The 22,818-nt window shown below is 55.6% G+C and overlaps 1 protein-coding gene across 1 annotated transcript in view; it reads left to right on the top strand.

Moving 5' to 3' along the window:
- TNFRSF8 (TNF receptor superfamily member 8) overlaps window positions 1-10,783 on the top strand; it is a 63,525-nt gene extending 52,742 nt beyond the window's left edge. The window contains exons 13-15 of the mRNA XM_014849761.3: window positions 3,004-3,029; window positions 4,240-4,453; window positions 8,517-10,783. Coding sequence (XP_014705247.3) covers window positions 3,004-3,029; window positions 4,240-4,453; window positions 8,517-8,761 — 485 coding nt within the window. The 3' untranslated portion in view covers window positions 8,762-10,783. The remainder of the gene's footprint in view (window positions 1-3,003; window positions 3,030-4,239; window positions 4,454-8,516) is intronic.
- The last annotated feature ends 12,035 nt before the right edge of the window (window positions 10,784-22,818 follow it).

The raw sequence follows: 22,818 nt of genomic DNA, 5'->3' as shown, positions 1-22,818 counted from the left end.
CGTATGAAATTTGACCTCTGGGCTTGGCGCAGTTTGTCCTGGGTCTTTAGCAAGTTCACATGTGGGCTGGAACCCGGCCGCAGGCAGATGTGGGGACCTCCTGGATTCTGCCTGTTCCCCTTTATGTTAGTTTATGCTTGATTCTGAGAGTCAGTATTGAATGCTGATTGTTTCTTGATGTGACAGAGCACCAAGCCACATTAACGTCCCGGGACCCACTACGTGCCAGGCAGCATCCTGGGCACCCTCCCTATTTAATATTTTAATTTTTAAAAATTTTCAGGGGGCCGGCCTGGTGGTGCAGTGGTTAAGTGTGCACCTTCCGCTTTGGCGGCCCAGGGTTCACCGGTTCAGATCCCGGATGTGGATGTGGCACTGCTTGGCACGCCATGCTGTGGCAGGCGTCCCACATATAAAGTAGAGGAAGATGGGCACGGATGTTAGCTCAGGGCCAGTCTTCCTCAGCAAAAAGAAGAGGATTGGCAGCAGTTAGCTCAGGGCTAATCTTCCTCAGGAAAAAAAAATTTTTTTCAGTAGACTTCACTTTTCAGAACAGTTTTAGACTTAGAATTTGAGAAGATACTACAGAGAGTTCCCCTCTACCCCACGCCCCGCTTCCTCCCTTATTAACGTCTTACATTAGTATGGCGCATTTGTCACAATAAATCAACCAATATTGATACAATCCTGTTAACTAGAGCCCATCCTCTATGCAGATTTACTTGTCTTACCTGATGTCCTTCGGCCAGTCCAGGGTCCCCTCCAGGACACATGACATTCAGTCCTCGTGTCTCCTTCGGCTCCTCTGGGCTGGGACAGCTTCTGACTTTCCTTGCTTTGGATGGCCTTTCAGTTTTGGGGAGAGCTGGTCAGCTGTGTTGTCGGACGCCCCTCCACTGGAGTGTGTCTCGTGGATTGGGGTTAGGGGTTTGGGGAGGAAGACCACACAGGACAGTGTCATTTTCATCCCGTCACGTCTAGGGTACATGCTCTCAGCGTAGTTGATCCCTGGGCACCTTCACTTTCGAGATCTCACTTAATATCCATAAAAAGCCTCCAAAGTTGGCATGATCCATCCCCTTCTGCAGAGAGGAGGACTGAGGCAGGGAGAGGAGGAGGAGTGTCATGCTGGGGTTTTCTGCCAGGAAGGTCTTCCCTCCAAGACCACTAAGCTGTCTCATTGTTTGGTATCTGGCTTGTTTTCAGTTTGGGGTTATTACAAATACCACGACTGTGCGTGGTCTGGTTATCTGGTTATCTCTCGGTTTGTTTCCTGAGGGTGTGTCCCGGAAGCGGGATTACCAGGTCAAAGGATGTGCGGTTTCATTGCCAGCTAGTTCTGGAGAAAGAGGGAAGCAGTCCACAGGGCATGAGCAGCTGGCTTCCTGTTTACCTACATCCTCTCCAAGTCTGAGTTTTAACGTTTTTATTTATTTTGTCTTGTTACTTTGTCACACACTTTTTTTCCCTCCTGGCCACCCCAGTGGCTTGGCGCCAAATCACATTGGCTGTTTACGGAAACTCAAAATCACTTTCAAAGGTCAAAGATTTGGCTTTACTGACATCATTTAAAAGAATGTGCCTCTGGCTAGAGAGCATTCCTCAAAGCAGTGGCTTGGGCAATGGACAGTGGCCTGGACAGTGGCCGCTTGGCGGGGCTGGACCACAGCCTCCTGAGGTGACTGCTCTGCTGGGAATAGCAGTTCTCAGATTAAGTAAACTCGGTGCCTTTGTTAAATCAGGAATTGGTGTCATTTTACACACGTGCTTCTTTTGACCATCATTCCGGTCCATTTCCCCACTGGACACTTTCTACCTGCTGACGTCATTTAATAGGTACACGTAAGAGTGTTCCCCAGGCTGACCTAGTGTGCACACGGTGTGCTCAAACTGCCCGTCTGATCGTAGGCTCAGCCTCCAGCAAGTATTTCAGCTGGGATTCAGGGCTGGGGCTCCCAGAACTGCTGAAATCAGAGAGAGTTCTGGAGGAGGCTTAGCTGGCACGCTGGCATCTTCGTAGCAGATTTCTTGCTCAGGCGTGCACAGCGAACAGCAATGCATTCCCGGTCTCCGTGGAGGGCCCACGCGGGGTTGTGAAGGCCGTGCGTCCCTACAGGATAGTCTGGCCTGGGAGTTGATGGGCCTGGGGTAGACCAGATGCCTGGGCACTGTCCCCAGCTTTTGCAGATGGCCAGTGGGCCATGGGTAAATGTCAATGCATGCTCGGCCATGACCTGGCACCCTATTTAATATGAGGGAAAACATGGAGTGGAGGGTGGAGGTTTGGGATGAGAAGATAAAGGTTGTGCCCTAAGAATCATGTCTTCAGCACCTCCTGAGCCACCAAAGGGTGGGATTGCAGGAGTGGGATGACAGGTGAGCAGCTGGCCTTGAAGGCGGTCACCTGGGCTCTTCCAGGCACAGGTAATAGAAACTGAACTGAGACCGGCCTGAGCCAGAAGGGCGGCAGCATCCACTGGCTTCGGGCATGTTCGGTGCAGGGATCAGAAAACGTCCTCAGGGTCCGTCACCCACCCTCTGTCACCCTGCCATGAGGTCCTCCATGTGAGTTTCGCACAGCGTTTGGGGGAGTTCTAGGCTCTCCAGACTCTGGGGCTACAGGGGTGGTGGCAGCAGCCACAGACCAACTTGTGACCCAGCCAAAGCCTCCTTGGCTCCAGTTGGGGCGCATGCCTCTCCTGAACCACTCGTTGTGTGTGTGTGTCTGTGTGTGTGTGTGGGGGGGATTGGAGGGGGTCCAGGATGCTGATTGGCTAAGGGGCTGCGGGAGAGGTGGTTCCAATTCTTTGACTGCCACTGGAGAAGTGAGCACTGGGAAGTGAGCCCTGGGCCTGTGGGTGGGTGCCGACCCTGAATCCCGTCGATGGTTCTCCAGACCGGGGGCCTGACTGAGCACCGGCTACCTCCACATGGCTGGTGGAGCAGGACCCAGCAGCTGCCAGACCCTCCTTGGTGACATCTCTGCTCTTTTTCTTTTTGCAGATTCCAGGCCCAGAAGGAAGTCACCGGTAAGGAGCCCCTCCCTTCTCCCTGCCCCAGCTTTGCACCCCTAAATCTGGCTCCTTCCCTAACAGATCTACTGGCCTGAGAGCTGCGGGTGGGTCGTTCCCCTTTATGGCGGCGCCTGGGGTGCGCGCTGCCCCATGCAGGGAACTCTGAGAGCGCAGTGGGGCCTCAGCCGGGCCCTGGCCAAGGATGCGGAGCCCCACCCCCACAGCGCCTCCGGCTCCTGGCTCATCCCGCCGGGGACTTCCAGAAGGGCCTGCCAGACCGTGGGTTTGTTTTGGGCCACTGAGTGCCAGGTGTGGTCCAAGGAGGGCTGTGTTTGTTTCCTCTTTTCTCCTTCACTCCTCCATGAGGTTTGTCCTCACAGCTGGGCCAGCAAATCAGTAGCCCGAATCTTTCAAATGTGGCTGTCATGTGTGGAGCACTGAACCACGAGCCGGGCACCTGCCTCGTGCTTTCTCAAAGTTATCCTGAGTAGTCCTTTCAGCCCTCAGAGGTTGGTCCTGTTGTCTCCCAGATAAAAGAGGAAATGGAGGCCCAGACAGGAAAGGTGGTTCCACTGCTGGAAAGTAGATCAGCTAGGATTCAAGCCCTGGGTTGTGTGCTCTGAACGGTTACCCTCCCGGTAAGAACACCGTCTTCTTTTATGAAGTGCTTCTTGTGCGCAGGCGCTGGGCTGGGGGCTTTGCAAGCATCACCCCTGATCCTGTGCCCACCCGGGCCGAGGGCCCATAGACCAGGTCCTCACTGGGCTTGGCCTGGCACCCTGCTCTGTGCGCAACCTCCCGGGGCAGCACGGGGGATGAGCGCAGGGGGCTTGCCTTCCGGAGCTGACAGGACGAGCAAGTTACTTGACCCCTCTGTGCCTCAGTTTCCCGATCTGTAAAGAGGAGAGGGTGCTAACGTTAGCCACCTCATAGGGTGGTTATGAGGATTAACATACGTCAAGGGCCACACACATGGTGAGTACCGTAGGAGGTGCAGGCTGCTCTCCTCATTATTTAGTCCAAGTTTAGAGCCACTTGGCTTCACCCACAGTGACACACAGGTGTGCCAGGCCATCAAGGCTGAGAAGCCTGGGGCGGCGTGTGGCAGCTTTAAAGCAGAGGGAGCCCCACCGAGGTCTGCAGAGGTGAAGACACAGGGCCTCGCCGTCTGAGACTCGGGGAGGCTGGGGCACCTGCATCAGTGCGCTGTCCCCTGTGTCCACAGGAGCTGAGGAGGAGCGTGTCGCTGGCAGAACCAGGCATGGCTGAGCTGGGGCTAATGAGCTCCCCCTCCCCGGCTGTGGAGACCTGCCCCAGTGTAGGGGCCGCCGGCCAGGAGACCCTGAGGCTGCTGGAGGCCAGCCCCGCCAGCAGGCCCTCGTCCCCCACGGACCCTCCCGAGCCCCGGGTGACCACGGAGCATACTAATAACAGGATCGGTGAGTTGGCGTCTGGGGGGGATCCCGGGGAGGTCAGGGCCAAGGGGGCAGGGTGGGGGTGGGTGCTGGGCCCCCCAACGGGAACCAGAGACCCTGGGCCGGCAGGGTCTCTCCCCCGCCTCTCCCTGGGCCCTCATGAGCCAGAGGTGCTGCTGGTGAAGGCGGTAAGCCACACGAGGTGCGTCGCGCAGCTCGCGCCACCTCCTTACCTGGTTTAAATTTCTGTAAAATAGGAAAAGCAGTAGTACTTTTTAGGGCCATTCTGAGAATTCATAAAATATGCTCATGAAATAGTCTTGGTGGGGCGAGGGGTGGGGAAGAAGGGTCTCCCCTTGCCTAGTGCCTGCTGTTATTAAAGTAAAAAAGTGAGTGCCACCCCCAGCACCCAATAAAGAGCCCCCGAGGGGGACAGGAGGAAGACATGCCAGTGACCATAAGACCTACCACTTGTCTGATGCATTCCGGGCACCCTGCACAGGTCGCCTCCCACTGTCACCCAGCCTTCTGAGCACGGTGCCTCCCTCTCCTTTTTACAATTGGAGTAACTGCGGCTCAGCGGGCAGAGTGATTTTCCCCATCACCCAGCTCCTGAGCGGCAGAGCGGGGACTCGCCCCACATCTGCTGGACCCCCAAACCTTTGGTTTGTCCACACCGCCACCCGGCCCCTGCGGAGGCTCGGAGGCCCGGAGGCCAGCGCCGCCCGCGAACTGCAGCCGCCTTCCAACCCAGACGAGCCTTCTGCCTGGCCTCCCTCTGGTCTGCCTGCTCCTCTCCTACTTCTCGCCACCCCGGTACCGGCAGCGTGCTTCAAGCGAAGTGTAGACCCCTCCGTCTCACACCCCCAGGGGGCCCTCTGACCTTCAGGATGAGTCCCAGGGTTCTTATTCCAGCCTTCAAGGCCGGTCACGAGCTGCCTCCTCCTGGGACTCACCTGCCTCCCGACCCACAGCTCTGCTCCTCCCACTCAATTGCCGTTTCCTCAATTTACGGAGCCCTCTCTCTCACTTCTGAGTTTCTCTGTGGGAGCTGCTTCCTCACCTGGGGAACCACCCCCTTGAATCTGTACTGCCCATCTGGCTTATCTGCCTCCTCCTCCAGGAAGGCTTCCCTGCCCTCTCCACTCTCCTATCTAGACGCATGTCCCTCTGCTGTGCTCCTCCCGCCCCAGGACTTTAGGCCTCCCAGACCCAGTGTCCTCAGCACCCCGCAGTGTGACTGTATGTGCAGCCATCCCTCTACCCCACCCCACCCTCACCTGGCTGTGAGCTCCGTGGGGGCGGGACTTCAGCAGGCTCCATCTCTGTCTTCTCTGGAGGGTTAACCACCACTGGGATAATACCAAAGAGGCATTTGTAATTGTTCTACCGCTTTCTATGGCAGGCATTGGTGGGTAGAGCTTTTTGGGGCAGAGTCTTTCGTACCAAGCTGAAACTTTTGGAACTGTAGCTTTCAGCAAGTTTCATTCGAAAAGAATGTATTTTGGGAAATACCGCCAAAGGCATCTCCTTCAAATTTCCTAAATTCTAATCTGAGCCTTTGAGTCCTTGCTGGGGGCCTGGAACTGTGGGGTGGGGCTCCGGGAGTGGTGGAGGGGAGGATGGAGGGAGGTAGCAGGCACCCAGGACGGCTGGCTGGGCGTGGGCAGCCTGCCAGGAGCCAGCCGGCCTGCGAGCCTTGCGTGAGCCACGTGGTGGGGAGGGAAGGCCTTGGAGGTTCTCTTGGGCTCTTTGTCCTCCTGACACCACCCCAGAGGAGTCCAGTTCCCAAGGGGGACCAAACTGCAACCTGAGCTTCATGCCTCTTCCCCAGGGCACCAGGCAGGGGGAGCCCCTTCCCCCACCTTCCCCTCCACTTCCTCCTCTATTCTCTCCCCCGCCTTCACCTCCCACCTCCCCAAGACAACGTCCCTGGATTCTGGAGCCCTGGGTGGGACAAGAAGTCCAAGCAGCTTCTGGGAAACCCTCCCCCTCCAAGCTGGGAGGTGGGTGATGAGGATCAAGCTGCCCCAGGGAGAAGCCCAAGGCGTCCTGCCCTACCTACCGATCTGTATCATCCTCTGGGAAGCACAGGAAGTCCTGAACTGATCCGATCTGATTCTTACCTAAAGTTATAGGACCACCCAATAACCAGACCCCACCTACACTGTCATTTTAATGACTTTTTTACATAATCTTTCCTTTGTCTTGTAAAAAGATAACTCACACACCTATGCCTTAAATTTAGCCCTACTCTCAACCCATGTTTGCAGCTCTTACTGCCCATGGGTCCTGTCCCCATGCTGTTCTCTGAATAAAGGAGCACTACTGCTAGACCTTGAGAGTCCAAGAAATCTTTCTTTTGACTCCTTGGCTAGCTGAGCCCACATCAGTGGGCAGCCCTGTGATGGGGGTCTGAGCCAGAGGGATCAGGACCTGAGGGATGTGAGGGGGTAATATCCTGGCCCAGCTTTGGCTTCTTCTCCCTGGGCAAACCCACTCGCGCCTCTCGTCCACTTCTCCTCGATGCCTTTCTCTCGTCTCCTCGAGCCCTGTCTGGCCTCCTCTGCACTCTCTCTCACCTCCTGGGGTCCCCTGTCTCTCACCACCTCTGGCCCCCATCTTTTGCCAGCCCCTCTGGTCAGGTTTCCAGGACAAGGGGCCTGCAAGCCTTGATGGAGGGCGCGTGCCTGGGACCCGAGGCCCTGTTCTCCCTTCTGGGGTGTGGCAGGGCCCAGCCCACAGCTAGTCTCACTTTCTTAGCTTTTCCATCTAGTTCTTGCTGCTGTTTTGAACAATTCTCTGTTTCCTTGGGGTATAAAAACCAGGAGAGAAGAGCGGGCATTGTGCAATGGGGTGAGGGTACAGGGGCCCTGAGCATCTTTCGGGGGTTCCTGAAGCAGAGGGATGTCACCGGGTTACCCAGAGATGCAGGGATCCCGAGCTCCCTGCTCCCTCCCAGCTCTCAGTTCCTCTTGAGCTTCCCCATTCAGCCTCCAGAGCCCTGGGGCCAAGCAGCTGGGAGCTGGGACCCTGCTCTGAGCTTGAGGCCGTCAGAAGCTGGGAAGCGGGGTGCTTGGAGTCAGCTGACCTAGGTGAAGGCCTGGCTTCCCACTTCCCAGCTTCTTGGGTAGCTCTCTTAACTCCCCTGAGTCTCCGAAGCCTCCAAAAGCAGACGGTGGTGAGGACCCTGGGGGATCCCGCTTCTAATGAGCTGGGCTGGTCATTCATCCAAACCATATAGCCAAGTGATCCTACTATGTGCTAGGCAGCCGCAGCCATGAAGGCCTCCGGTGGGAGATGGGCACAAGCAACAAGCACCGAAATATACTGGCCCCTAGCAAAGCTGTCCGAACCACAGGCTGCTGGTGATGAGGACAGGGTGAGGTCTCTGTAGGGTGTGACTCACTGTCTGGGTTTGCCTGGACCCAAGAGGCTCCTGGGACTCAGGACCAAAACCAGGAGCGTCCCGGGCACACTGGGACACGTTGGTCCCCCGTTTCTGCTTTAGGCACGAGGATAGGAGCGGAAAGGGCGGCCAGGAGGGGCGGGAGCTGCTTTGGGGGTTTTTGCTAACTACCTGGGGACCTGGGGCAGGTCGTTTCACCTCTCTGGCGATGACAGTAGACTGCTCACCCTGCAGAAGTGATGTGAGGATTCAGGAGCTGGCGTGTGGAAGAGTCTGGAACAGCGTCCAACGCAGGCTGACCTCTGCTGTGCCCCCTGCTGCTGCTGTGCTCCGTCTTCATCTGCTTTCCCCTCGTGGCTTCCTTTCTCTCCCAATCCTCTTCTCTCCTTCACTACGCCATCCCCGTGGAAGTGCCAAGAAAAGCACAAGCGTCTCCCATAAGCAGCAAGTGGGCCAGTCCTTGACTGCTCAGCATGCAGGTCCTGGCTGTTTTATCTCCTTTGAGCCTCAGGACACCTAAGACTGGTGAGGCTTACTGTGCATCAGAGAGGTTGTGTCTTCTGCCTGAGGCCACACAGCAGGAGGAGCACAGCTCAGGCTTGGACACCCACCTGCCTCCTTGCTTCCCTCCGGCCGGGGCTCTGGTCTTCTCACCTCACCCATCCTTTTGCTTTGCAGAGAAAATCTACATCATGAAGGCCGACACAGTGATTGTGGGGACCGTGAAGACCGAGGTGCCTGAGGGCCGGGGCCTGGTGGGGCCAGCGGGGCCCGAGTTCGAGGAGGATCTGGAAGTGGACCACGCTCCCCACTACCCGGAGCAGGAGACTGAACCACCCCTGGGCAGCTGCGGGGACGTCATGTTCTCGGTGGAGGAGGAAGGGAAGGAGGACCCCTTGCCCACGACCGCCTCTGGGAAATGAGGCCTGGCTTGGGCTGGGGCTGAGAGGGCAGCTGAGTGTCCCCTGGGAGGCCAGGGTGGCACTGGTGGCACCAAGCTTGTAGCAGAGGCCCATCTGGCCTGAACTTAGGTTCTGGCATCCAGTGGTCAACCAGCCTGTCAACGCAGGAGGGGTTCTGGTGGTCTCTACTTGCATCCTCACCCAGCTGCCCCCAACCCCACCCCTTGGCAAGCCCAGGCTTGTGCGGTAGAGCCAACCAAGGGGCTGGATCTGAACGGAGATATCTGTTGAGCAACGGATGGATGGCAGGGACTGGGCACCCCGCCTTCTGCTACTGCCCAGAAGATGCTCCCAGAGCCCTGGGCATCAACACGCCAGCAGGGCCAGAGCCCACCTGAGGCAGAGGCCAGGAGGCCATACCCCCTGCCCTCTCCCCTGGCCCTGGGCCTCAGGAGTGACACCCATTGGGCCTTGCTGCCGTGCCAGCAGCCCCCAGTTACTGTAAGTGTGGACCCCTGTGGGCACTGAGCCAGCGCCTGTGGTTGTTTCTCCTGAGTCAAAAGGGAAGTTGAGGGATGGGGCATTGTTGGCTGGGCCTGTCTTGGCTGCAGCCGCTGCGCTTGGCTCTGTGCCGAGGTAAGCGCCCAGCCTGGCCTCCAGCCCCACTTGGGCTGAGGGGGACCCTCCTGTTCTGCAGCCCCCACGGTGGGCCCAGGGCCTAGGATCGACTCAGTCATCTCAGAATGTCCCCACCAGTCCCTGCAGCAGGAGGCATCTCAGGACCCAGGTGTCTGCAGACCTCAGTGGCTGCAGCGCCCGCCCCGGCTGGAGACCCTGTGCCCCTGGCTGCTGTCTGGAGAAGGGCCTGCTCTGCTTTGCCCTGGGGCTTCCGCCCAGCGTGGAGAAGGGGAACCGTGGGCCCTTGCTGGCCCTTGCCGGCTCTGTGAGCACCACCAGCCCTGTCCTGGGAAGTAAAGAAGCGTCTTCACCAGATCTGCTGCCCTTGCAGATCCCCCGGCACCTGGCCCTGCCCTCTGCCTCCAGCTGCTCAGCAGCCGAAGTTGGAACGCAGATGTCAAAAAGCAATGCAGTTTCACCTGGATGTTCTGCCTTATTCTGGACTGTCGGGAAAGAGAAAGTTCGGTCACTCACTCTGGATTTCAGGAGTTTGCCTTTCACACTAAGGAGTGAGCTACCCCAACGCCATCTGCTGGCTTCTCCCCTCAGGGCTTTCAGACTCTCTCAACAAACAAGTGGTCTTGGAAAGGGACATGTGGGCAGATGACAAACTCACCGCAGCCCAGGGCACTGAGCCACAGGGTGCCCGGAGGCTCCTGGAATTACCCGCTGGGAGCCGAGCCTGGGAAGCCTCCGCTCGCTCCCCGGCCTGCTCGCTTTCTGGAGGAAGTTGGGGCTGAGTCAGGAATCACAGGGTAGTTTCTGAAACTGCTCAGATATTTTGGGGAAAGTTGGAGGCTGGGACACTGTAAGAAGCAGTTACACCGAACCTGAAGAAGTGTACATGAATGGGCAGTGTCTGCAGAAATGCCTTGTGCAAGGACGGTGCGCCAGGCTCCGGGCCCAAGCCTCAGCTGTAGGGTGCCCGAGGATGCCACGCACCTGCTCAGGGGGCTCAGGCAGCCCTGACTTGAGGATATTGACCCATGTTTCGTGAAGTGAGGCACACCCTTGCCCAGAGGTCCTTCACAAAACTTTTGATCCTTTAAAAATTCATAAGGTCCCTTAAAAATGAAGTGTAAGGCTATGGAAACTCAGAGATCTGAGATTTGGGGACCTCTGCATCGAAGGGTCTGAGCAGTCTCTCCTTCCAGGACAGGGGCTCCCCCTTCAACCTGCTGCTCCAGACCCCTGGGCAGCCGGCCTCTGGGGACAGCGAGCCCACTACCTGCCGGGGCGGCCCTTCCCACTGCTGGAAGTTCTTCCTCAACGCCCGAGGCGGATGTTTCCTCCGTGTAGCTCTCACATTCTGGTCCAAGGCCTGCCCTTTGACATGCTCAGAATAAAGCTGCTCTTGTCACAAGGCTCCCTTTGGGTCTTTGCAGCAAGGAATCCTGGGCCTCCGTGTGGCTTGTCTCGCTCTGGGCCCAGCAAACGAGTCACAGAGTAGCAGCATGAATGCCCCCGCCTCAGAGGGCAGGAGAGGACAGGGGTGAATGGGAGGCTGGGGCTTCCTGCCTGAGTTGTGAGGGGCCCAGCCTACCTCCTTGTCACACCTCAGGGACAGCTTGGGGCCTGCTCCCCACTACAGGCAGCCAGCCCAGAGCCCCTCTGACTGTGGCTCCCCTGTGCAGTGGAGGAAGGAGAGCTGTGGTCAGACCTCGCCCACCCCACCCTGGGACTCCAGCTCATGCCCAGACCTCATAGTCAGCCCCACCTGGAGCCAGTCACACCTGCCACTTGATCGGTCCAGGAGCCAGGGCGAATGTCCCTGCCCTGCCCAGTGTTGAGGGGTCCCTTTTCAACCTCTGGCCATTCTGACGTCCAGATGAGCAGTGGACAAGGTCACTCAGAGTAGCAGTTCCCAGGCTGTGAGGAACCCTCCCCAAGGCAGGCACACCTCTCTTCCTCAACAGTTGTAGTCACGGAGTGACATAGTGCTGTGTCCTACGGGAGCTGTTGCGTTCAAAGAAAACCCCTTGTTGCCCAAGGCAGTCTTATAGGTTGCAGAATATTCTAGGTCCTTAGAACCTCTAAGACCAGGGCCACTCCCTAAAATGGAACAAGAAACTGAGTCTTTACAGCCTGTCTCTCTTCCCCTCCTCCCCAGCAGTGAGATCCTAATGACCCAGGACCGTGTCTGGGTCCTCTCTGTCCCACAGGCGCCAGGTTCGTTGGGCTGAAGGGAAACGAAAATCTGTGCAGAGGCGAGAGGCAGCTCTGGGCTGCAATTTCTTGGGTGCCTTCGCTCCTCCACCACCTCCTGCATCTTCCGTGTCCTGGAAAGAGAACAGTGGGGCAGGTGGGGGTGGGAGGGACCACATTCCCAGGCAGCACAGGGAGACACCTTAAATGTGCATAAGGCGTGACTGGAAGCCAAGGTGAGGAGTCAGAGGCTTCAAGGGCAGCTCCTTGGGCCCACGGAGAAGCTGACCAAGCCCACCTTGGGCTCCAGCACCTTCCCCCAGGCCCCTAGCCCTGGGACCGTGCCCAGGCTGACCCAGAGGAGCAAGTCTCCAGTGGGTGTGAGCAAAGCGCAGGGCAGCGGGGCCTGCTGGCCACTCTCTGCAGGCCAGACAGGACAGTAGCAGCATGCGGTGGGGATAGGTTCTGGGGTCAGACTTGAGTTCGAATCCAGCTCTGCTGCTTTCCAGCTGGCCGGTCTTGGTTATGTGCCTTGATCTCCCTAAAGCTCAGTTTCCTGGGCTGTGAAATGGGAATATCAGTCCCTATCTGACAGGGTCATGAGGTTCCCTAAGGTGCCACCTGACGTGTGCCTTGTGCTTGCCACATGGCAGCTTCTGTCCTCGGTCCACCCTCGCAGCCACTTGACCAAAGCAAGCCCTTCCTAGGCCTGCAAAATTCAGCCCCCTCCGACTTACAGATGGGGAACCTTTGAAAGGGCACTGAGCTTGAACACTTTTTCCCAGGAATCAACATTGTCATTGGTGGCTGGTTCTGGGGCTGGCCCAGCAAAGCCTGCATCCGCGCTGGTAAGGTTGACCAGGGCTTGCCGGCTCTCCCGGGACCTGGCCTCTTCCCTTGGGGACAAGGTGCTGTGGGAACCCCACCGTGGACAGACCCCTTCTTGCTCTGTGGGGTACCCCGGAGAGCCCCTCAAGTCACAGCCATGGGACCGGCTGTTTGTTAGTCAGATGTCTGTAACTGGGCGTTTGTGAAGGGCTGCGTGGTTCGTCTGCAGGGGACATCCTGCTCCTGGCTCTAGTGCATTCCAGGCTGCACTGCAATGCTGCTCAAGATCTTTCTTGACTGACCTCCTTCCCTTCCTCCCTCCTTTTTGCTTCCCTCCCTCCCTCCTTTCTTCCTCCCTTCCCAAAACACCTCTGGTGAGCCAGGCCCAAGTCTGGCTGCCGAGGACGCACCCGGCTCAGACAGACGTGCTCTCAGGGGTCCTGTGTGCAGTGAGTGAGACCGACAGTGATGCATAAGCAAATCAGTGAACAAGCTCCGTCCAGAGTCAGATCGTGCTCTGTGCTGCCAGAAGCCCCATCAGGGGCCTGTGGCAGAGTGTCTGGAGGACAGGGTTGCCTCTCGCCGGGTGGTCAGGGATGGCTTCTCTGAGGAGGTGCCCTGTGAGCTCAACCTGAGTAACAAGTGGCCGAGGTGGGGACCTGGGGGCAGAGCATTCCGGGAAGGCCAGGGGCTGAGGCAGGAAGGCTCCTGGCCGTGAGACTCAGGAAGCACAGCCCCTGGGGGAGAAGTGAGCAGGGTGGAGAGACCAAGGAGGCGAGCAGGAGGCCAGTGGGCCAGCTCCCCAGGGCTGCGGGGCCATTGTAAGGCACTAGGTTTATCGTACGAACATCAGTCCACATTTGTTTCTCTTTTCCTCCTATTAGAACAATAAACATCCTGCTGTTAGCTCAGCCGCGGCTGTTTTGGCCATTTCAGAGAGAGGCCAGGGAAGCGGGCAGTGCTTGCTGGGAGCCAGGAAGCCGTCGGATGGGTTTTCTCAGAAAGGGCAGAGTTCTGGGTCTTGGCTGATATCACAGCGGGAGGCCGGGAGCCAGTCGGTCTAGGTTCCCCTTTCTTTGGGTGTCTTCCAGGAGAGTAAAAACCAAAGCGGGAATCCTGGGAGGCTGGCGGCCTTTGTGTGTTGGCATGGGGCGCTGGCCGTAACGCCGCAGCCAGCTCTCGCTCGCCTCCTTCCATTTTTCTTACCGACTCGGGTTTCCTGATCTGCAAAACGGTCGGTCGGAATAATCACCTTGCGAGAGGGTTGGGAGGCTCAGGAGTGATACGGGTGAGGTGCTTGGCCCGGTGCGAGGCGTAGTCCCTGCTCAGTGCGTGCCAGTCATCATAAGCAGCATTTTAAGAGCTGCAGTTTGTCCACACCTTTCTACACTCTTTATGCATCCGGGCTTTATCATCATAACCGAAAGGCAGATAGGCTGAGTGGCAGCACTCTCTTTTACAAATTGAGGCTCAGAGAGGCGAAGCAACGGACCCGCTGTCACACAGCTGGGACGTGCCAGAGCAGGAGTTGGACCACCTACTCTGTGATTCTGAATCCTTACCCCCCCGCACCCCCGCCTTGGCCGGGCTGCCTCTGTGGTCGGGGCTGGGTTATATTGCTGTTATCGTCTGGGACTATGTCCTCTGGACAAGTTTCCTTTCGCCTCCAAGTCACCGCAGCTGGGAGCTAGCAAGGAGGCTGATTTTATTCTTCCCTTTATGGGGAGGCTGGGACTGTTGCAAGAGGCTGGGCAACGTGCCCGAGATGGAGCGGCAGCCCCGGTGTGGCTGGCTGGTTCCTCTGACCGGGCAGAAAGGACGCAGAGCTAACCCAGTCAGAGCCTTTCTCCTCGCAGCTGCTTTCCTTGAAGGCAGTCTGATCCAGGGGACACCCAGGGGACGCTGAAGGTTGGAAAGACAGGCCGCACAGTGAACCTCTGCAGGAGAGCTGCCTGACGTTCGCACGGCCTTTTGCATTCCCCATAACTCCTCGTCTCCCGCTCTCAGCCCATCCCAGGATCCCCGGGAGGAAGACAGGTCCAGAACCAGCCTCCCCACTGCACAGACGGGAAAACTGAGCCCGCAGATTACTTGCTAGTTTTCACTCATTCTTTCTTTTTCTTTTTTTTAGTTTAGTGTTAAAGTAACCACGGTAAGAGAGCCGGGTTCTTATGTATAAGGCAGCCTTGCAGGGGCAGTGCGGCCCCAGGAGCAGGGTTGTACGGCCGCACGGGCACCTGGCTGGTGCCTCACAGGCTCCCACGCTTCGAACGTGGCTTGGTGCGCTGCTGTCGCTGTCTTGAACATTATTAACCATTTTGGAGCAGGGGCCCTGTGTTTTCATTTTTCACTGGGTCCCGCAAATCGTGTAGCTGATCCTGCCTAAGGGGCAGGGAAATGATCTGTGAGGAATTTACTCCATGCCAAAGCACAGTGCCACCAACCTCGCCGTGACCATCATTATACACGAGCACGCTGGGCCGCATTTTCCAAAGGTCTCGAGTGGCTGGTTGCTGACCTTAACTGTTCTGGTTATCTCTTGCTACATAATAAATCACCTCAAACTTAGTGGCTTAAAACGACACCAGTTGTTTATGTTGCTCACAGCTCTGCGGTTTGCCTGGGCTTGGCGGGGAAGGCTTGTCTCTGCTCACCCAGCACCGGCTGGCAGCTCGGCGGCTTGGGGGCACGCGCTTCTGAGACAGCTGGCCTGGGGTGCTGGCTGTGGGGGTCTCTCCTGGAGCCGCTTCGGCATCCTCACAGCTGGTGGCTGGGTTCCTAGAGCAGACGGCCCCAGAGCTAGGAAGTGGAAATGGCCAGGTTCTTAAAAATCTGGGCGCAGAAACGGGCACGGCATCGCTTCTGTCACATTCTATTGATCAAGCCCACATTCGGGGGGGATACAGACCCCACCCCTCGAGAGGAGGAGGATCAGAGAATTTTGAGATCTTACTCGTCAGGCCCCATGCTTAACGCTTCTCATATTGCCTCATTTCATCCTCCCAGTAATCCCACCATTGTTGTCCCAGAGTTGCCTCCAGGGAGCCAAATAGCCTGTCCAGGGTCGCCTGGCTGGAATGTGCATCCAAGTGTGTCTGTCTCCAGATGTGGGCCCTGGACCGCGGGCTGCCCTGTGCCCGCAGGGACCAGTGCAGTCAGAATTCAAGCCCACATCTGTCTGATTCGAAAACACTGGAGGCTTTCGAAATAATCAGCTCCAACACCCTCGTTTTCCAGACAGGGAAACTGAGGCTCAAGAGGTCTTGTTGGCCCTACCCTGAGAAGGGACACAGGTCTGGCACCTTCCAGGGCAGGATGGGCGCCCCCGGGGCTGCACAGAGCTGGTCAGGAAGTCACAGGGAGCTGTGGGCAGATCATGCACCAACGGGCTGTCGCAGGCAGGCTGTTTTTCACGGCGACTGCTCCTCACTCAGCAGATACCCACAGCAGATGTCGAGGGAGCACTCTGCACCGCGGGCAGAAGACCCTGTGAACACTGCGGCATCTTGAGGTGAACCAGGGTCCCCTGGGCCAGCTTCATTCATCGAAAGTCCCCTGAGAGCCAGTCTGTGCCCATCTGAGCTGGGCTCTCACCAAAGAGATGTGACAGGCTCCATCTCTGCCAGCCAGGAAGTCACACGTTAGTTACAAAGACCAGAAGAGCTCAATTATCGAGGCTTTTTGTGCTATCTCATTTAAACCTCGCAGTGCCCTAGGAAGTGGTTGCTATTATTATCCCTGTGTTACAGGTGAGGAAACCAAGGCCCAGAGTAGTTAAGTCACTTGCCTAAGGTCACAGAGCTAAGTGCAGCCAGGATTCAAACCCAGGCCATCTGGCTGGAGTCTGAGTTCCCAAACATGTGGCCATGCTTTTCCGTTGTGGCTGAGGCCAGGTCACCACTGTGTTGTGGCCCCAACCCTGAGTCCCAGGCCCAGCAGAACACTGTCCCTGCATCCACTGGGCTCAGTAAATGTAAAGGGAATGGAATTGGCCTTCTGGCTTCTAGCCACCGTTCTTTTCCAAAGCCCAGCTCTGACCAGCCATGCTTTCACAGATCCTTCGATAGTTCTCTAGGACCCACAGGCCAGAGGCTGCCAATCTGGCCCTCCCAGGCGTGCCCTGTGACCTCCCATGGCTCCTGTACCCAAACCCCCATGACACCCGTGTGTCCTTCCACTCACCAAATGTGGAGGGCACATCCCCACCATGAGGTCTCTGCTCAGTGCCCCAACTCCCAAGCCTCCATCCTCAACTTTCTCTTCCTCTTCCAGAAAGCCTTCCAGGACCACTCGGGACCAGGACCTCTGTGTCCTCCGAGCTCCCACAGCACCAACTATGAAGAGGGTTGGAGGCCTAATTCCAGAAGGCTTGCAAAAAATATCTCTGTATGAAAAGATGCCTGTGTTCATTCATTCGTTCATTCATTCACCCACTCATTTAGTCACTCAAGCAACATATCTGTATAAGGCAGCTACTATGCGTCAGGAACCGTGCAGGGAACACAATGGGGCTGGGAGAGGATGGGGATATAGTGTACGGCTCTCAGGGCGCCAAAGCCCAACCGGGGTGGCCGGCCTGCAGTCAGGCAGGGGCCGAGGCTGTGACTGAGGTAAGCCTGGGGCTCCAGCGCCCGCTGCGTGGCATCCAGCCCAGATTTTGGGCCTCTGCTCCCTCCTCTGTAAAATGGGTTTAACAAGAGTACGTATCCCATAGAGAGGTTGCAAGGATTAAGCTCATTCATTAATTTGTTAAATAAATATTTATCGAGCTCAAACCATGTGCGCTGTGGGTGCTGCGGACACAGCCCCACCCTCATGGAGAGGGACAGTGAAGAACATATGAGAAAACCTTAGCCAGTGGTGACTGCTGTATAGACAGAAAACACCGTGGTGTGTGGGGCCCTCAGTGTGGCTTAGGTGCGCAGCCAGGGCTTGGGGATTTGGCACATGTCCTACGAAGGTCTGGGAAGATGGAGAAATTCGGGGCAGGCAGCGGGAAGTGAGCAGCTGCGATTGGGGTTTCAAAAATGAGAGTGTTTGTAAGTCCGGGCAGAGGTTGCCCCATCCCTGCGTTCGCATCTGTGGGTCTCTAAGGAAGAAAGGGGTGAGGAGATGGAGAGATTGCACAGGCGGAAATTATTCTGCAGGAGCCTGGAGGGAGGGTGGAAGGGCTGGCCCGGGCCGTTGGTGGGAAGTTGCAACAGCGTCAGGAGCATTGGGGAACTGCAGGGGCATCGGGGCCCCCGGGGGGTTTCCTTTGAGTGTGAAGGGGAACAGGGAGGCCGAGCACTTCAGGGACTTCACGGGGAAACCTCCCCCTGGACCCCAGGCTCCATTCTGGGGAGGCAGAACGTTACGGCCACCATCAAGTTCTGAGTCTACATTTATTGAGCACTGACTGTGTGCCAGGTGCCAGGGACTCCCAAACTCTGATGCTTACAGCTTCCCTGCGAAGGGTTTCTCCCCATTCCACAGAGGAGGAAATAGAAGCTCAAGCCGATGAAGTGATTTGTCCAAGATCCAGGTCACATGCCCGTAAGTGACCTGAGCTGGGACTTGAACCCAGCTGTAGGTGGTGGCAAAGCTGATGCCTTCTTGGTGCTTGAGTTCCACCATTCATTCTTAGGAGCTGAAGGTTCTGGGTCCTCGTTTGTGCACATGGCTGGAGAAGGGTCTTGACAGAGTGCGGGCAAAGAGGCAAAAGAACTCTGCCTGGCACACAATAGGTGCTCAATAAATATGTGTGGTGTCTGCAGGACAGACAGGACAGGCCTGAGGGGGTGAAGGGGTCTGTTCCCTGGGAGGGAGGACCTGTAGACAGGCTTCATCTGGGGGACAAACTAGAGGTGGCCCAGTCACTGCCACCTACTTGAAGAAGTCCCCAGGATTGCTCTGTCCGCCCTCCAACTTCTCTGCCTGCACCCCCTGAACTCCCGCAGGGGCTGTCCCACGCTGAGTCACCCCTGTCCAGCCTTGCCCAGCTCTGGCCGGTAGACATGTATTGGTAAACATCTGAATGAGTGAAGATCGGGAAATTGTACCAGGGGAAAAATTACTAACTTTTTCCTCTTTTTGAATCAGGGAAGGGAAAACTTGCTGGGGAAATGAAATGAGTGACTTCGGCATTGTTTGATCCTTGCCGATGAGCAGGGAGCCGGGTTTCCTGTGCAGCATTTCCCAAAGGGAGGGCCGGGTATCATGTCAGGGAAATGGGCCCCAAGACACCACCTGTCCATCCTGGCAGGGGGCTGCCCCCCAGACCCTGTCGCTCCCTCCTCACTCCCAGGCTGCTCCGCTCTGAGCCGAGGTCTCATTAATGAGAAAACAATGTGCTGGTTCGTGTTGCTGTAGGTCAGCTGGGCTGGTGGGCTCCAGGGGCGAGGCAGCATGCTGACGTGGCCTGGAGGAAGCAGGCTGCACAGGAAGGGCTGATGGACACGAGGCATTGGTGACTCCCAGATCTCAGAGCCCCACACAGTCCCTCGCTCTCGGAGTACAGATGGGGAAACTGAGGCCCAGAGAGGAGAGAGATGTGCCTGAGGTCACACGGGGAATCAGGACTAGAACTCAGATTTCTGGTGCTTTAAAAATTAAAACAAAAAAGTTTATAAATAGGTAACTGTAATTTTTGAAGGAAAAAACAACTAATAAAATCAGGAAAAAAGTATAAGGAAAATAATAAAAATCGTGCATAATCCCATTATAACCCATTATAACCACTTCAAACATTTTGGTTTCTTTCCTTTCTTCTAAATGATTTTTTAAAATTATCTTCCATGATTTACTAACAAAATAAAATCTCCCAACTTACGGTTACAACTGTTACGGGCATTTGTTCATAACCCTCCTCACACTGTGAAAATCATTTCCATCCTGCAAATACGAGAGCTGGCAGAAATGGGTGACTGGGACGGTCAGCAGGACCCTCCCCTCCATGGAGCCCCCAGTGAGGGGGCTGCTTCTGGCGATTCCGAGCGACCTTCCAGGCGACTCCAGCTTTTCGTTCCTGGTCTGTTATTGTACATACAGGACCTGCTCCTTCTCAGCGTCTGTGCTGTATGAGGGCAGCGCCTTTGCCTAGTTCAGACTTTTCATTATGCGCATTCTTCTACAGAGTCTGGACCACTGATCCAGACCATGGGATTTTAGAGTTCTGAGGATGTAACTCAGGGGTGAGCCAAGTTAGTGGGGTGCAGGCCTTCCCTGGCCTCCTTTAGATAGAGTGGCACCCCTTGGATCTGTCTTACAAACTGGGTTTCCATCCTAATAGTCATCATGATTGAGTACTTACTATGTGCCAGGTGCTTCTCATGTATCATCGCAGTTACTCCTCACAACAACCTTGGGAGGCTGGTACAGTTCTTACTGCCATTCTACAGATCAAGAAACTGAGGCTCAGAGAGGTGTAGTGACTTGTCCAAGATCAAACAGCCAATGAGTGGCGGTGTTAGGATCCAGACCCAGGCAATCTGAGACAACTACGTTCTCTCTCCATCTAAGATTCCATTTGAAAAGAGTCTTACGGCCAAAAATATCTTTAAGAAGCTGGTTTAGCTCAACCCAGTGCTTCTTCTCCAATGCCAGACCGCCTGTAGAGAGAGTGAGAGACTTTATGGGCTGGAGAGATCCTGGAGGGCTTCGAGAAGGTGGTGGGGTTGGAGCAGAGCCACGAAGGATGCGTGAGCATCAGGAGCAGGAAGGCATCACATTTCAGTGTGCGACTGTTTATGCCCAAACTGCGTGGGGGTCTATATGAGGCCCCTCTGGGGAGGTCCTCTGGAGGAGGCCTTGGGGGAAGGTGAGGTGAGGGCAGGTTCAGGAAGGGTGTTTTCCCTAGGAGAGGCCACAAAGAAGATGGGACAGGTATGGCCTTTGCCTCCTAACTGGGCTTGTCTGAAGAGCTGAGGCCACTGACTCCGAGTAGGTATTGGCTACTGGCGATGGACGAGATGGAGCTGATGGTTCCACCTCTCCCTGAGGGCCAGCCCTGGAGGAAGCTTCCTGTTCAGGGCACACAAAGAGCCCCACGTTCTCCATCTGTGAAATGGAACCTCTGGATGATGAGTGGTGCAACTTAACACAAGAGGCCACTGCCTTGGGGTCCGGCAAACCCTTTAGGAAACAGACTTTCCAGATTTTAATGAGATTTCCTGTAGAGAGATTGGCTCTGTGTTATGTGTCCACACTCTGCTGGCTGTGTGGACTTGAATGAGCTCCTTAAAATCACCTATAAAATAGGACTATTAGTTCCTGCCATTCAGCTCACCTGGAGTTATTGCAAACATCCAATGGGAGCCCCCATGCGGAAGTGGTGAATTGGGGGGGGAGGGGCTGACACCTTTCACCCCTGTCACACCCAAATTCCCAGAGAAAAATTAAAACTGTTAAAAAGACATAGAAGCAGCTCTGAACAAATGAAGGGTATACCATGTTCGTGGATGAGAAAAGATGCATGCTGCAATCGTGTCTATTCTCCCCCAAATTCACCTGTCAATTCAGCACAATCTCAATTAAAATCACAGCTGGAATTTGGGGCACTTAAGTGTATTCTGAAATGTGTATGGAAAAATAAAGAACCATATGTAATTAAGTCAATTTTGGAAAAGAAGAGCAAGTGGTACTAATAAAAGCCACGTGGAACTAGCCTTAGGAACGAGAAGATCAATGGAACAGACGGGATCGTTCAGCGATAGACCCGTGGGATGCTGATCAATGATGAGAGGGTGGATTGTTGGGCCCATAGTGTAGGAAAGACTGGCTCATTCTGTGGAGAAAAATGAAGCTGCGTTTCTAGATCTCACACACCGCCTATAATCTGGTTGTATTAAAGACCTAGATGTGAGATGTAAAATCATAAAGCCAATGAAAGAAAGTATAGGAAAATATCTTTATATCCCACAGGTAGGGGAGGACCTTTTGACTAAGATGCAAAAGGCAAAAAAATTGATGGATTTGATTACATTAAAATTAAGGATTTTTTTTTTTTTTAAACAGCAAAGGACACCATAAACAAGGATACCAGGCAGATACAGAATGGGGGAAGTGTTTGCGATGTCTAAAAACGACGAGGGATTAATATCTAGAATATACAAGGAATTATTGCAAAGCTACAAGAAAAAGACAGGAAATAATAGAAATATGGTCAAAGGATATGAATAGGCAGTTCACAGAAGGGGAAACCCAAATGACTAACCAGCAATGAAGAGGTGCCACGAATCTTCAGAGAAATGCAAATGAAACAACAGCGGGTTCCACTGCACACCCAACAAGTTGGCCAAAATCGGAATGTTGGCCAACGGTGAGTTTAGGGGAGCCAGTGAGGAAATGGGAACCCTCTGACCCTGCTGGTGAGAGGGAGCGAGGCTGGTGTGGCCGCCCTGGAGAAACCGTCAGTGTTAGTGAAACAGGTCCACAAACACTCGGAGATGTGGCATCGCGCTCCAGAGAAATTCAAACACCCACAGTCTCCGCCATGTGCTCTATAAGGATGTGTGGATCGAGCTCATGGGGGGAGGGGAATGGGAGCAGAGATTGAGGGGAAAATAAAGCAAGAGAGGAGGCTTGCAGGGCCAGATCTGAGGAGTATGATTCACTGAACCCACTGTACCTGAGGTCCAAAACAAGGAGAGCGAGAGAGAAGTTATGCAAAAAAAGATTCCATTCACAGCAGCTGCGAACTGAGAAAATACCCAGGAACGACTTACAAATAAATTGGAGGAGGGGCTGGTGGAGGGGAATTGTGTTCGTGCCCCAGGCCAGAGACCCCATTTGTAATGGGGTGGAGAACTTAGAGGGGACAAGGGGAGACGGGGAAAATGAGGCCAGAGTCTGCTGTGTCTCAGGAGAGCCGGGAAGAAGGCAGCCACTGCTTGTCTTTGAGTCTTGAACTGGAAAGTGGGGACCAGCTGCTTCTTGGCTCCTCCAGGTCTGAAGGAGAGACAGTGGGAGGTGGGTTTGGAGAGTGGGGTGGGTGGGAGGCAGTTGGGAGGGTGGAAGGAGGCTGAGGAATGAGGGTAGGGGGTGACGGGGCTGGAGATTGGGGGCTGGGAGTTTGGGAGAGGGGACGCTCACCCTTCAAACGGGAGGAATATTGATGGGGGCCGTGGTGAGGCTGAAAGGAGGCGGGAGGACTGAAAGCACTTTGAAAATAATAAAAGGCTAGAAAAGGAAACCCACTAAGATCAAAAGTCGTCGCACATGTGGGCACCCGTAGTCTCACATGCCGCTGGTGGGAGTGTAAATGGGTACAGCCCCTTGGGAGAGGAATTTGGTAGGACCTAGTGAAAATGAAAATGTGCAAACCCCACCAGCCGGCAGTTCTACTTTCTAGGTTTACGGCCCGGAGAAACTCTCAGTCCCGTGCTTCAGGAGCCAGGGGCGAGCACGTGCGTGGGAGCATGGAAGGGGGCAGAAGTGCCAGCACCTGA

This window comes from Equus asinus, chromosome 5 (genome assembly GCF_041296235.1).
Source record: "Equus asinus isolate D_3611 breed Donkey chromosome 5, EquAss-T2T_v2, whole genome shotgun sequence".
Lineage (NCBI taxonomy): Eukaryota > Metazoa > Chordata > Mammalia > Perissodactyla > Equidae > Equus > Equus asinus.
This window is presented reverse-complemented; position numbering and strand designations above follow the sequence as displayed.